We start from the raw sequence: 14,113 nt of genomic DNA on the forward strand, positions 1-14,113 counted from the left end.
ATACATACAAGAATAGAAAGCGACTTATGAAAAAAAAATCGCCGTTAGGTGGCGCAAAGATCGATATATTAAAAAAAAAAACTTATTAGTGGTCCGATTTGGTCCATATTGGAACACATAATACATACATGAATAGAAGGCCACCTATGATGTCCGACTTGGCTCATATTTGGAACAAAATTTACATACAGTCCGGTAGAAGTGACATCAAAATATTTTGGAGTTGGTGGAGGGACAAGCATACGTGGCGCAGAGTCGAATCAAGTCTTTGGAAGGATTATGTATTAAGGACTTAGATTGTAACAAATTGTCAGGAAATAGTCCTTGTAATAATGAGTCACTAAATGGTGGCGTTGATCAGACAATTAAATAAAAGTGTTGGACGCATCAAATTTCTATTGATAGTCATATAGAAGACCAACTGAACCTTAATAAGGTTATGCTATGCCTCACATTTTTAGAAATTTCACGCGCCTAATGTTTTTATTTAATTGTCCGATCAACGCCCTAGATTGAATACGATTATGATGACTAGTACCTAGGACCTACCTAATTATTTTCTAGCTTTTAGTATTATTATTACTTCATGTAAGTATTATTTTCAATAAAACCGTTTAACTTAAACATTGTTATCAGGTGTTATCGGGTTATGTCATTTTTTTTATGCTGCTCGAAGTTCTCTAGGGTAGGAAGGTTGGTAGGTAGATATAATGAATGCAACCCTGGTTATACATAAAACTAATAAAAGGCCGTTTTAATGCCTGCCATGCAACTCGTTTGAACCTACTGAGAGCTACATCGATATATTTAAAGTCCCTATTTTGCTATAAAGTTTAAGGTGCCGATCCTAGATGTGCTCAGTAGATACCTTGTCCTACTTTCTTTCTAGTCTGGCGATGTAGTTCTTGAAATTGCACAGCTCGTTGTGCTCTTCTACTTTTGCCCAGTTTAGTATACATACGTAAAAATTGCGGATTTCCCAAATTTTACGCTAAGGCGCTACGTGTCAGTTCATAAACCATTTCATTGTGATCCAGAACCCATATATTTTTAGAGTGTCGGTTAATACAGCTTAGCGTTTACTGCATGCCTACTAGCTCTGAGCTAATGTATGGTGCGGCTAGCGCCTTTAATGCTGTTTGGCTGTCAGAAAAGGTAAGGTATCCTGCAAGTTATGTGCCGGACCAGAAGTGATTTGGAACCGCCCCCTCCATTAATCGCCACAACTTGGGAGGATAGTATTAACGCTGTCCTCAAACTGTACTTTGAGTGGATAAAAAGATCACTCCGGTAGTAAATTAAGAATACTGCTATGCTATTTCCGGCGTATATACATATCTACCGAAACAGGTATATTATGGAGTCAAAAGCCGCTGTAGGGCAGGTGCGACAGGCTCCGATGGCACCAACGCACACAGTGCACTGAGCTTTTTATAGGTTGCTGAGATTTTAGTTCTTATTAAGAGCTTCACACCATACGATAGTGTCATACGTGAGCACTGGTCGCACCACTGCCTCATACAGAAATAGCTACATCTTTGGGTCTAGAACTACCTGTTATCCCACCGGTAACAAGAAAAGAAATACCGTCGACAGACTAGAAAGGAATTAGCTTCTTTTTGGGTGAGTTATAACGTATGTTTTCAGACTTGGCCAAAGTAGGCAAGAACGCTTCCATTTCATTTACGATTTTTATAAGACTTGTGCCACTGTGCATACCAACGGTGGAATGCCGATGATCACAACTTGACAGACACTACAACTTTTATCATTTTTACTAACATTGGGAGTTAGCTTCTCTCAAACTACTTGTACTTAACGATATTTACTCTTTTCTCTCACCTACTACGTCTTCGACGAAGCATCAATGCCTGAGTGTGTAGTTGCGGCTTTGGCGTTTTATATTTCACGATAAGGCCAAGGTATCAGAAAAGCAAACAAATACTACATAAAATCGTTTAGAGTTAAGACGACAAACAAACTCTAACGAAAGCTAAAAAAAAAAGATAAAGACGACATCACATACACACCTAGGCGATGAAGCAGCGTCAACGCGTCATTTTTATTTGCACTTTTAGATTGGGTAGTAAAGTGAACTTGCCATTTGTTGCTGTTTAATGGTCGTACATACTGACCGATAGTTCAGTGGAATCCGCTTGTGGACATATATTTCTGAATTGAGTATGATTTGCAAGTATGAAATACAAAAAGTAAAATATGTGCACACAGTAATTAAAAAAAAACTTTGAGTCAAAACAACAATTGAGTCGATTTTATCTTTACATTACAAATGGCACACTCCAAGCATTGGGGAAACGAAAAAATCTTGGGAACCGTGCGACAATTGCGATTTACACTTTGAACAGTTGAGATAGAGGAAATTCAAAACGCGCGCGTAGTAGCACCACACCTAAGCTATTTATAGGTGACGACAACAACACTAACATACAACTCCAATAACGACTTTACTTAGAAAACAGTTAAGGTATTCCCGCTGAAAGCAATTGTGAAAATAATCAATAATAAGCGAGAGTTAAAACTATTTAACAAAGCAACAACAAAAGCACCAGAGAAACGCGCGATCGGTGAAGCAAAATTTTCAAAATCACTGGTGACAGTTCGTGTAGAGAAGCGAAGGTGTTTGAGTGTAGTTTGCAAGTCAGTGTTCACATAAGTGAAATCGAAAAAAAAACATATTACTAAAAGTGCAAAAAAAAAAAAAAACCAAAAAATCTGATTGAAAAGTAATATGCGATATTAAGTTTGTTTTGTAGAATTAGTGATTTAAATTCCTCATGCGAAAATGGTTGAAAAGGCAACAGTGAAAACTTTCACACGTACAACCACCGCCGTACCTATTACACCACCAGCTACGCAACCAACCTCGCAACCAACTTCTCAAACAGCTTCTCAACCAGCGACAACACCCATAACTCCATCAACAACAGTAAGAACAACAACAGGAACTCCAACAGCAGGCAGCATAACAACTACAACGGTAACGCCAACAAATGTACGACGAAATGACGAAACTGCTCGTGGTGTTTATAATCTGAAAGTGATCATTTGCCTTATGCTTCTACCACTGATCCTGTTTGCTGTATTTCTAAAACACCTGCTGGACTACCTGTTTTCATTGGGTGTGAAGGAAAAGGATGTGCGCGGGAAGGTGGCAGTGGTGAGTGATATTTTGAATAAGAAAGCGATCAAGTGAGCAACGTGTGAAGCTAAAGCAATTTAAGTACCTTTTTCAATTGTTTAAATGTTTCCCATGGGCGTAGTCAGATCCAAAGTTAGGGGCGTGGGGAAAAGAAAAGTTTTCAAAGTATTGCAAGGATGACAATAATGGATTTTTATAAATAAAAAACAATTTGAAATACGTAAAAGACATAAAACCCCTACGTTGAACTGGATGATCAAATAAAACCACACATAGCCTTTATTTGTTCATGGTGCTCTAAAAACTTCCAAAAAATTGTTCGTTCAGAAACTTTAAGGTTAAAGTCTAGAACGGCGATCGACTGCTAATACGCGTCCAAAAATATCAGGAGGTTTCAAACGACGCGTATTGACCTCGGCAACAATAATCCGCCGCATAAAAATTGTATCCCTGTCTGGAGATATTTGCAGTTGAAGTTGGAAATTTTCATGTGGTTGTTGTAATGTTGTATACGAAGAGACTTTGTACGGATTTAGTTTGATCTCACACCTTTGGTGGACCGGCTAGGATAATTTCTTATAAGCATGGCTGAAGACCGTCAACGCAGAAAGGTGTTCTGTGCAAAATACTATGGATACCGCCCTGGAGTGGTACGACGTCATATTTGGGTTTTCGTGAATATCTTTTGAACGACGCAAATTTTTTTTCCGCCTTCGGATTATAGATACTGAGATCAAAACGCGTCTTTTGAAACCTCTCACGGTACACCATGGCGGTCGCTGCGGTCTGGTGGTAGCGTACTCTCCCTACCACATCGAGGGTGCTGGGCTCAATTCCAGGGCAAAGTAAATCAAAAGTTTCGAAGAACAATTTTCTAATCGGGGTCGCCTCTCTGAAGCGATTTTGCAAGTTCCCGTGTATTTCTGCCTTGAAAAGCTTCTCAGGGAAAATTCATCTGCCTTACAGATACCGTTCGGAGTCGGCTTAAAAAATATAGGTTCCGTTCCGCCAATTTGTAAGGAAAATTAAAAGGAGTACGACGTAAATTGTAAGAGAAGCTCGGTCTTTATCTCCTTGGAGGTAAGCTTCGCAAAGTATTTATTTATTTGTATTAACAGTCGACCGCTGTTTTGGACTTTTACCAAAGTTATATTCTAGATAGACGTGTAGATAGAAATCGGTAATTTGTATGTCGTCGTCGAGATAGAGCTGGTATTGTGTTCTCGCTGGCCAAATGTTCACCTTTTCAAAATGTTTATCCACGAGAGCTAGCGAAATATTTTTCAAAATTAAGATCCAGAAACACTACCTGATCCCGTATCTGCACTTCGATGGGGATCTTGGAGCCAAATAGTTGGAAGGTTGACGTAAACACACGGAAATGCTGGACGAGGCGGTACGCCGATGGTTCTAAACTAAAGGAATGGGTATGGTCTGCGGTATTCTGTGATGATTCCGAAATAAACATATCCTACAAGCTACCAAATTATGCGTCAACTTTTATACTGACAATCAAGTAGGAATTAAAACTGTAATCGCGCTTAACACCACATCTAAAAGTTTGTTAGAGTTTAAGCAATCTCTAGAGCGAATCAGAATAGGAAGAAAAATACATTTATATTCGCTCCCGGGCACATGGGAATAGGTGGACATGAAAAAGTGGATGAGCTACCTCCTAAGTATGTGTATATAAAAATACGTTGCAGTCATCCGATTTCACCAATTTTAGGGAGCCCGTATATCATGTTTTCTTAAGGTATTAACCCAAGTTGTAGTGCCTACACACAGACCCATGAATGGTTTAATCAATCCTATTTTTCATCTTTGTCGTTGCCGTTTCAATGTAATATTAGGTAGTCAGCGCGTCCATTATTATACGAATTTTGGATTACCACCGAAAGAGGTCCGATCCCGCAATTGTAATAAAAAATATTCCCTTCTTTAAAATATTTAAAAAAAAATTACAACTAGGTATATAATGTCCGCTTTAGCCCAAAACTCGCACTTTCTTACTTGTTTTGAAAGAAACTATAACAATGATAATGATCTGCCAATCATTTAAGGTCCAGACATTCCAGATACATGCCATAAAATCATTGTGTATAGTTCATTTACTGTCGCTTATTCAATATGTGTGTATAAATCGACACTCTCAGATGATATACATTTTACTCACAATTTAAAACTTGGTTGTAACTAACAGATTATTTCAAGTTTTCTTATTAACGCCTTTAGCGGGCATTTTAAATAGCGATAACGTCATCATACTCATTGAACTCACTCATTGCATTGATGCGCGTATAATCTCAGAGCAGCTGCACACAATCATCAAGAAACTAACCGCTCCCACCAACAAATATACATAAATATACTTAATACGCAGTCGTAAAGTTTTCTAACAACATTACGAAGGCTGTTTCTTGAGTTTTCAGATTTATGTCTTTAACAGAACACGACTATACTATGTTTAGCTCTGAGGGTGTATATGCTTTTGTTCCTGGATATATTCACATTAGCAAAGGTATGGCAATGCATTTTAGGAAACTCTTTATTCTTCATTCTTTATTCTGCACCTTATGTTATAGTTCGAATCGCAGAACCGTGGAATAAGTAACTTAAATATTCAGTATTGCAAAATGTTCTTTATTTACAATAATACTACGGTAGTAGTATTTCACAATTAAATTACTTGCGTACTTCACTATAGCGTGATGAAATCTAACCGATTGATCATCGTTTGGACCGCTCTCAGTTCGCCTCGTTCACATATTTCTCCCAGGGTCTAGACGTTTCGCTAACAGCCGTGTCGAATAGTTGCTTATTTATTTCTCGTTTCTGTATCTCATATTTGCTTTGGCTACATACATGTATATCTGCAGTTTATGTAGGACCATATGCACTATTTATTACTGTGTACATATATGTCAAATATTCTCTGCTCGCTTTCCTGATGTTGTGCAGCATTTATTTATTAGCAGCGTAGTGATTGGTGTTTTCTTGGAAGTTAGACAAGTAACTAAATGAACATCCGACGATTATTTTCGCTGAAAAGACTTTTAGTTTAGTACGTCTGAAGGGGATCAAGAGATCTTTGGTCAAGTTGTAAAAAATTTGGAAGAGTTTCTCTAAAAATTTAACATTTCATTTACTAACACTTCAACTCTCCACAACATTTTGCTTCAAAACGTATTAATTTTTTGATTCCTCCTGGAAAAATGTGAAATAGTGGCGGTAGGAAAAATGATGGAATTTCCAAGTGTTAAAATGGAATGTAACTTATTTTATGCGAATATTTCTTAGGAACCAAAGCTTAAACTTTTCAGGATTTTGCTCACATGGCCGAAGACACCTTGTGACCATTTCAACCTTTAAACTAGACGAGATACCATAAGTTTTGTCAGGAAAAACTATCATTAGGCAAACTCTAGTCAGTATAAATTTCAGAGAAACTAATATTAGAAAAGAGTCATAAAAGACACCTTAATCGGAGCGTTTGCACTCATTATGAGCTTATTTAAGAGCACGAAATTAGTGTATTTCCCTTCTTGCAATGATCGTCCAATGTGAGCCTTATTTCATACATTGTGTGAGCCAAAGAGGAGTCCGATAAGACTTCTGAATAGGAGTCCGATAAGATCCAAAAATAGGAGTCAAACCATTACGCTTATAAGCAGCTCATAATTTACTTCTTACATGACTCCTTTCAGAGTCAGTTGTATGGATATTTGACGCTAAGCATTAAAAATTGGGAGAATATTGGGAAGCCTTGTAGAAAAGTATGATATTTGAAATTTATCCCCTTAAAGGTGAGGCATACAGACGTCAGCGCTAATCGAAGGCATACGATGGTAATCAAAGAAGTAGAAAATACTTATATAGATTGGTGATATGCGGATTATTTAAAAATTATTAAGCGAAAATTCTAGAAAATGTCTAACATTTCTATTTAGAGCTCCCTGATCTTTTTTGGGTGTGCAGTTTTTAGCCCAATCAATTTAGCCTAACGAAATACACGTTGTAGGTCTCTAAAAATTCTGATTGAGTTATGTTCGGGCTCCAACTAAAATAAATTATTTAATGTCCATCGGTTCGATATTTAACTACTGGTAGTACTATCATGAGACTACGTGCATCTTAAAACATAAAAAATAGCCCTCTTATAGAATAATGTTGGAAAAATAGTGTAGCCAATAGACCGGCCAAAAAAGGCATTTCGTTTATTTTAAGGTCCAAAGCGTGTTTCTCCTAATAAGACATAAGACATTCTGCTCAATTTTAAATGAAGAAATAAAAGCGTTTTGCGGCCATGTGTAGAATATTCCTGCTTATTCCACATGTCCTAGGGACTACGGGTGCTTCGTCAAGAATTTCGTAAATCCCATTAGACCTTGTTAAAGATCACAAAGCCCCACATAATGAGCAGATGCGTATGAAATTTACCAATATGAAAAGATACCTATAGCATTGATGCTTGAAGATGATCTCGATGAAAACATTTGAATCAGTATAAAAGGCTGCGATTTATAAAAATTGTAAGGTTTTCCGGAATTTTCTGAAGAATTCTATATGTATACGGATTTGAGCACTTACGTGGTATTAGTGTTATTTCGATACGAGTAACTACATGCTCGAGTACTTTGCTTAAGTACCCGGTATTTTTCGTAGGCGATTACCGCGCACAAGTAGCTTCTTAGGTATCCAGTACGAGGTCACAGAAACGAGGTATCAATTACTCAAATCAAATAACGCCTCAGTACTTTTGTATGTTTTGTTCTCACAATTCCCTCAACATTTTTGTTTTTTTGGATTTTGTCCATTCGACATTGTAAAAAGTCAATACACAAGCCCTCTGCTTCCGAATAAAGATGCCGACAGGAATAGTTTCTGCGTCTTCTTCAGGATCTGTAAACAGAGGAAAGCCGCAGATGGAGGAACATTCAAACTTACGGCATATGTAGAAAACGTTTCAGTCATCATAAGCATCCCATGCCTAACAAGAATTAGCTCTCAGATGGGATGAGCACTTCGGGATGTACATGCCTGGGCATCTGGAGTTGGGTTAACCGCCAACGCGGAAAAAACCAATCTAGTATTATTTACTAGGAAATATAAGGTCCCTATTTGGACAAAGCCTAAGCTTGGAGGGGTAAAATATCTAGGTGTCATCCACGACGAAACTCCATATGGAATAGCGAGCCAAGAAAGCCTCCGCTGCAATGTATGCATGCAAGAGGATGCTAGGATGCACGTGGGGCCTATCAACCAGACTCTCCCATTGGATATTTACGACAGTTGTCAAACCCATACTTCACTATGGGAACCTTGTTTGGTGGACAGCCACACAAACAAAATACGTATATCAAAAAACTAGAGGGGATATGCAGATTATCAATGATTAGAATAACGGGAGCCTAAAAAACTGGCAGCACTGCGTGCCATTCTACACATACCGCCGCAGACCTAATAGCTAAATATATCGCATTGGTCACTGCAACAAGGCGTCGAGGCAGCTTGTGCGTAGGCCGTATCGCCATAGCGGTACAACCACATCTAATATCAGGCAAACGGAACATATGGTTCCATGCCTGAGCTTCGAAGGGGTTGTAGGGCCACAATTGAGCCCGAGGGTTGGTGCTAGGGTGTAAAAATGGTAGAACATGTTATACATTAACGCAAAGGGTCGGGTTTGTTGTTTACTGTGTCTATTCAGAAATAAGTAGTACAGGCTGCCAGATTACTGCAGCGACTTTAAAGCGGGAGTCATTGGTGCCGTATGTCGTATCGCTGTAGTCGTATCCCTAACGTAATCAGCTGTTTATTGTTACGACGTTAAACCAAAAACCAATTGGTTGGCTACGATACGGTTACGACCTTAGCGGCACCAATAATCGATTGCATTGATTCTCATAAGGTTGGTCGAATCAGCTGTTATAAGGATACCGATAAAGCACCAATGTCTGCAGCTTAAGTGCAAATTATAGCAGCAGAAATTCTGTAGGAAGCTTGCTTAAGCTACAGTCGCGTCAACATATTGTAACGAATGTTAGCAGCACTGAGCGATGCTATCGTCTCTAAGCGATGCTAACCAGTGACGTGAATGCACATCAATAATTCATCATTATGTATCTACATAAACGAATAAATAGTTGCGTCTACACATATGTACGTATACGAACATCTGAGCGGCAATGCACAAATACATGCATATATCTTATCTGAGTTGTCACAAGAGAGAGCAATAATTTGTGCACGTAGTTGTGGCTGGCGATTTTGTAGCCGAAACAACTAGTAACTTCTGGAAATCGAAGAGCCTAGAAGTATGCAGCGTAAACTATAAAAGCGGCGCCAGCGAGTAAGAAGTAATTCAGTTTGATTTGAATTGTCAAGCAGTTACGAGTAAGACGATATCTAGCGAGCAATAGCACTATTATTTTGAAAGTCAGTTTCCTTTAAGCTATCAGTTTGGTTATTAAGCTATTCGTTGTACAGTTGGAGTGTTATTGTGAAGTACTTTAATAAAGGCCATTTTGCATTACTACAAATTGGAGTTATTTATTCAACAGTTTAGTGATTCGAACTTAGCAGAGGATTGCAAATAAGAGGATTTGCAAGTAAATTCGTTACAATTGGTGTCAGAAGAGGAATTGTTGAATAAATTCCGGAGGACAACAAGGACATGGCAAAGTTCAGTGAATTGAAGATCCAGCAACTAAAGAAGGAGTTGGAGAGCCGTGGATTGAATACAAGCGGCGTTAAACTTGAACTTCAGGCACGGCTACGAGAGGCAATGGAAGCGGAAGGAATTGATGTGGAAGAGTATGACTTTCATCTTGATGGCGAGGAAGTAACAAAAATTGAAGAGAAAAACGAAACATCGCAGACGGTTACCAGCACAGACTTGAACATGATATTGGCTGCAATATCTGCACAAACATCGACTGTAGCATCAATGTCGTCACAAATGTCATCACAACTGGAAGAGCAGAAGACATATATGGCATCACAACTGGAAGAACAAAAAACGTATATGTCATCTCAACTGGAAGAACAGAAAACGTATATGTCATCTCAACTGGAATCACAGGAGACACGTATTACATCCAAGATGGAAACTCAACTGGCAGAGCAGAAGACATATATGGCATCCCAACTGGAATCACAGGAGGCACGTATTTCAGAAATGACGTCGCAAGTGTCATCTCAACTGGAAGACCAAAAGACATATATGGCATCTCAATTGGAAGCGCAAGAGGCACGTATGTCTGAAATTTCGGCAGAAATTTTGGAACAGGTATCATCAAAACTGGAAGCGCAGGATGCAAAAATGGCTCAATTTCAGGCAGAAGTAGATGATTTAAAAGGTCGTATGGAGCAGTTACAACTAAATCGCCCAGCTGTTTCAGCGAGTAATCCAAAGGTAAAGACACCATCCTTTGACGGTTCTGTTCCTTTTCAGGTCTTTAAGCTACAGTTTGAGAAGACCGCAGCAGTGAACCAATGGAATGCTGAAGATAAAGTTGCAGCTCTGTTCGTGGCACTGAAAGGGCCTGCCGCGGAAATCTTACAGACCATCCCAGAGTACGAGCGGAACCATTACGAAACATTGATGAGCGCTTTAGAGAGACGTTACGGAAGCGAGCATAGGAAACAGATATTCCAAATTGAGTTGCAAAACCGCTACCAAAAAGCAAATGAGACATTGCAGGAGTTTGCTTCAGATATTGAAAGATTGGCTCATCTTGCAAATGCGGACGCACCCGTGGAATACACTGAAAGGGTAAAGATTCAGAGCTTTATAAATGGCATACGGGACGTCGAAACAAAGCGAGCTACATACGCAAACCCAAAGCCAACATTCGCAGAAACGGTGTCACAAGCTCTGATTCAGGAAACAGCGTCGCTTCTGTGTAAGCCAGTTTTCAAAGCACGCCGTGTGGAAGTAGAAAGGCCAGAGTGGGTAGAAACAATTTTGGAAGCACTGAAGGGATCTCAACAGAAGAATGCCGGAGTTATTAAATGTCTCAAGTGCGGCAACCCAGGTCACATTGCACGTCATTGCGATCTTGGTCCTAATAGTTCCAACAATGTGGGTGGCCGTAAACGCAAAGCTGGAGGAGATGAGCAAGAGCGAGTAAGAGGTAGAGAGCTAGATCCAGCTATTGAATGCCCTGTGATATCTGTGTCGCAAATTGGAAGGAAATCAAGCAGTCTTACCGTCAGAGGGAATGTGGATGGCAAAGAACGAATACTGACTGTAGATACGGGCGCATCTCATTCCTTGATCCGATCTGACTTGGTCAACAGGAGAGTAAAACCGTTACCTGGAGCAAAGTTGCGTACGGTCACTGGCGAGTATAACCAAGTTCAGGGAGAAGTGATATGTGAAGTATTGATTGGGAAGGTCATGGTCCTACACAAATTTGTTGTGGCGAAGATTGTTGATGAAGTTATATTGGGAGTAGATTTCTTGGTTGACCATGACATCAAGATCGATATGCAGAGAAGGGTGATGCGTTATGAGAACCAAGATGTGCCACTTAACTTTAGTTTGGAAAAAGGGTTCAGCAGTAATCGGGTACTGGTGGAAAAGACTCGACAAAGACCACGAAAGTCGAAGGCAAAGGTTGATAGATCGAATGGGCCAAATAAATCAAAATCAAAAGTACCTGCGAGAGAAACACTAGCATTGACAAAACCTAAAAGACGCAGGAAAATGAAACAACGAATTTTCGAGAAGGAATGCGAGGGTAGTTTCAATCCAGAGCGCACTACTGTGGGGAAACGTGGGAACGATACTGATTATGCAAAGCAAATCCGTCCAGCGCAAGCTCTACGAAGTAGTTCATCGGCCAAACAACAGAGTGTAAAGGAACGAACCAGGGTATTGAGTGGTACGATGAAACACAGGTACCATGAGAACAATAATTCGGAAGGGTTCTTGGAGGGAGATTTGGTACTGTTAAACAACCCTCTCCGGCGGAAAGGTGTTCCAGCCAAAATTCGGTGCATTTGGGAAGGCCCGTACAAGGTTGTGAAGAAGATCAGTAATTCCATCTACCGCATACAAACCATTGGGAAACCACGAAATAGAAAGGTGGTTCATTTGGAGATGCTAGCGGCGTTTAGATCGAGAGATTTGTCTGATCGGGACGATCAGACTTAGGTGGAGGGCAGTGTAACGAATGTTAGCAGCACTGAGCGATGCTATCGTCTCTAAGCGATGCTAACCAGTGACGTGAATGCACATCAATAATTCATCATTATATATCTACATAAACGAATAAATAGTTGCGTCTACACATATGTACGTATACGAACATCTGAGCGGCAATGCACAAATACATGCATATATCTTATCTGAGTTGTCACAAGAGAGAGCAATAATTTGTGCACGTAGTTGTGGCTGGCGATTTTGTAGCCGAAACAACTAGTAACTTCTGGAAATCGAAGAGCCTAGAAGTATGCAGCGTAAACTATAAAAGCGGCGCCAGCGAGTAAGAAGTAATTCAGTTTGATTTGAATTGTCAAGCAGTTACGAGTAAGACGATATCTAGCGAGCAATAGCACTATTATTTTGAAAGTCAGTTTCCTTTAAGCTATCAGTTTGGTTATTAAGCTATTCGTTGTACAGTTGGAGTGTTATTGTGAAGTACTTTAATAAAGGCCATTTTGCATTACTACAAATTGGAGTTATTTATTCAACAGTTTAGTGATTCGAACTTAGCAGAGGATTGCAAATAAGAGGATTTGCAAGTAAATTCGTTACAATATATATTGATAGTCAGGCGGCGATTAAGACGATAATCTCACACAGTACTTCATCAAGAAGTGTTCTGGAATACAAGTGAGCATTGACAAAATTGCGCTCAGGCCGAACCATACATCTGTACTGGGTTCGCGATCATAAAGGGATGGAAGGTAACGAGAAAACCGATGAGTTGGCAAATGAGAGTGCAGCACTTGCTGAAGCGACTGTAAACATCCCAATCCGTTTGGGAGAAATCAAAAGGAGACAAGAGTTGCATATGAACTTACTTACTTACTTAATTGGCGCTTAACCGTCTAAACGGTTATGGCCGTCCAACAAGGCGCGCCAGTCGCTCCTTCGCTCCGCCAACCGGCGCCAATTGGTCACACCAAGGGAGTTTAAATCGTTTTCCACCTGGTCCTTCCAACGGAGTGGGGGCCGCCCTCTACCTCTGCTTCCATAGGCGGGTTCCGATAGAAACACTTTCTTGGCCGGAGCATCATCTTTCATTCGCATAACATGGCCTAGCCAGCGCAGCCGCTGCGTTTTAATTCGCTGGACTATGTTGATGTCTGCGTATAGCTCGTACAGCTCATCATTAAATCTTCTTCGGTACTCGCCATCGCCAACGCGTAGAGGTCCATAAATCTTTCGAAGAACTTTTCTCTCGAACACTCCCAAAGCCGCTTCATCTGCTGTTGTCATGGTCCATGCTTCTGCCCCGTATAGCAGGACGGGTACGATAAGTGACTTGTAGAGTATGATTTTCGTTCGCCGAGAGAGCACTTTACTTTTCAATTGCCTACCTAGTCCAAAGTAGCATTTATTGGCAAGATTGATTCTTCGCTGGATTTCAGTGCTGATGTTGTTGCTAATGTTGATGCTGGTTCCCAAATAAACGAAGTCTTTTACTATTTCGAAATTATGGCTGCCAACAGTAGCGTGGTTGCCAAGACGCATATGCGCTGACTCTTTGCTCGATGACAGCAGGTACTTCGTTTTGTCCTCATTCACCATCAAACCCATCTTTACCGCTTCTTTTTCCAGCTTGGAGTAAGCAGAACTAACAGCGCGGGTGTTTAGGCCGATGATATCAATGTCATTGCATATGAACTATCAAGCGGGAAAGGCGTGGACAGAAGCGTAGGGCTGCAAAGGTTCTAAGATCATGCGAAAATCCTATGATATTAGACTCACAAAGTGAT

At 40.0% G+C, this 14,113-nt stretch overlaps 1 protein-coding gene across 2 annotated transcripts in view; it reads left to right on the forward strand.

Moving 5' to 3' along the window:
- Positions 1-1,997: 1,997 nt before the first annotated feature.
- The window catches only part of LOC137238059 (estradiol 17-beta-dehydrogenase 11), a 58,487-nt gene continuing 46,371 nt past the window's right edge, over positions 1,998-14,113 (forward strand). The window contains exon 1 of one of the 2 annotated variants that reach the window (XM_067762624.1): positions 1,998-3,178. In XM_067762624.1, coding sequence (XP_067618725.1) covers positions 2,804-3,178 — 375 coding nt within the window. In that variant the 5' untranslated portion in view covers positions 1,998-2,803. The remainder of the gene's footprint in view (positions 3,179-14,113) is intronic. The other variant, XM_067762623.1, reaches the window with a different exon arrangement.

Source organism: Eurosta solidaginis, chromosome 1 (genome assembly GCF_040869045.1).
Source record: "Eurosta solidaginis isolate ZX-2024a chromosome 1, ASM4086904v1, whole genome shotgun sequence".
NCBI lineage: Eukaryota > Metazoa > Arthropoda > Insecta > Diptera > Tephritidae > Eurosta > Eurosta solidaginis.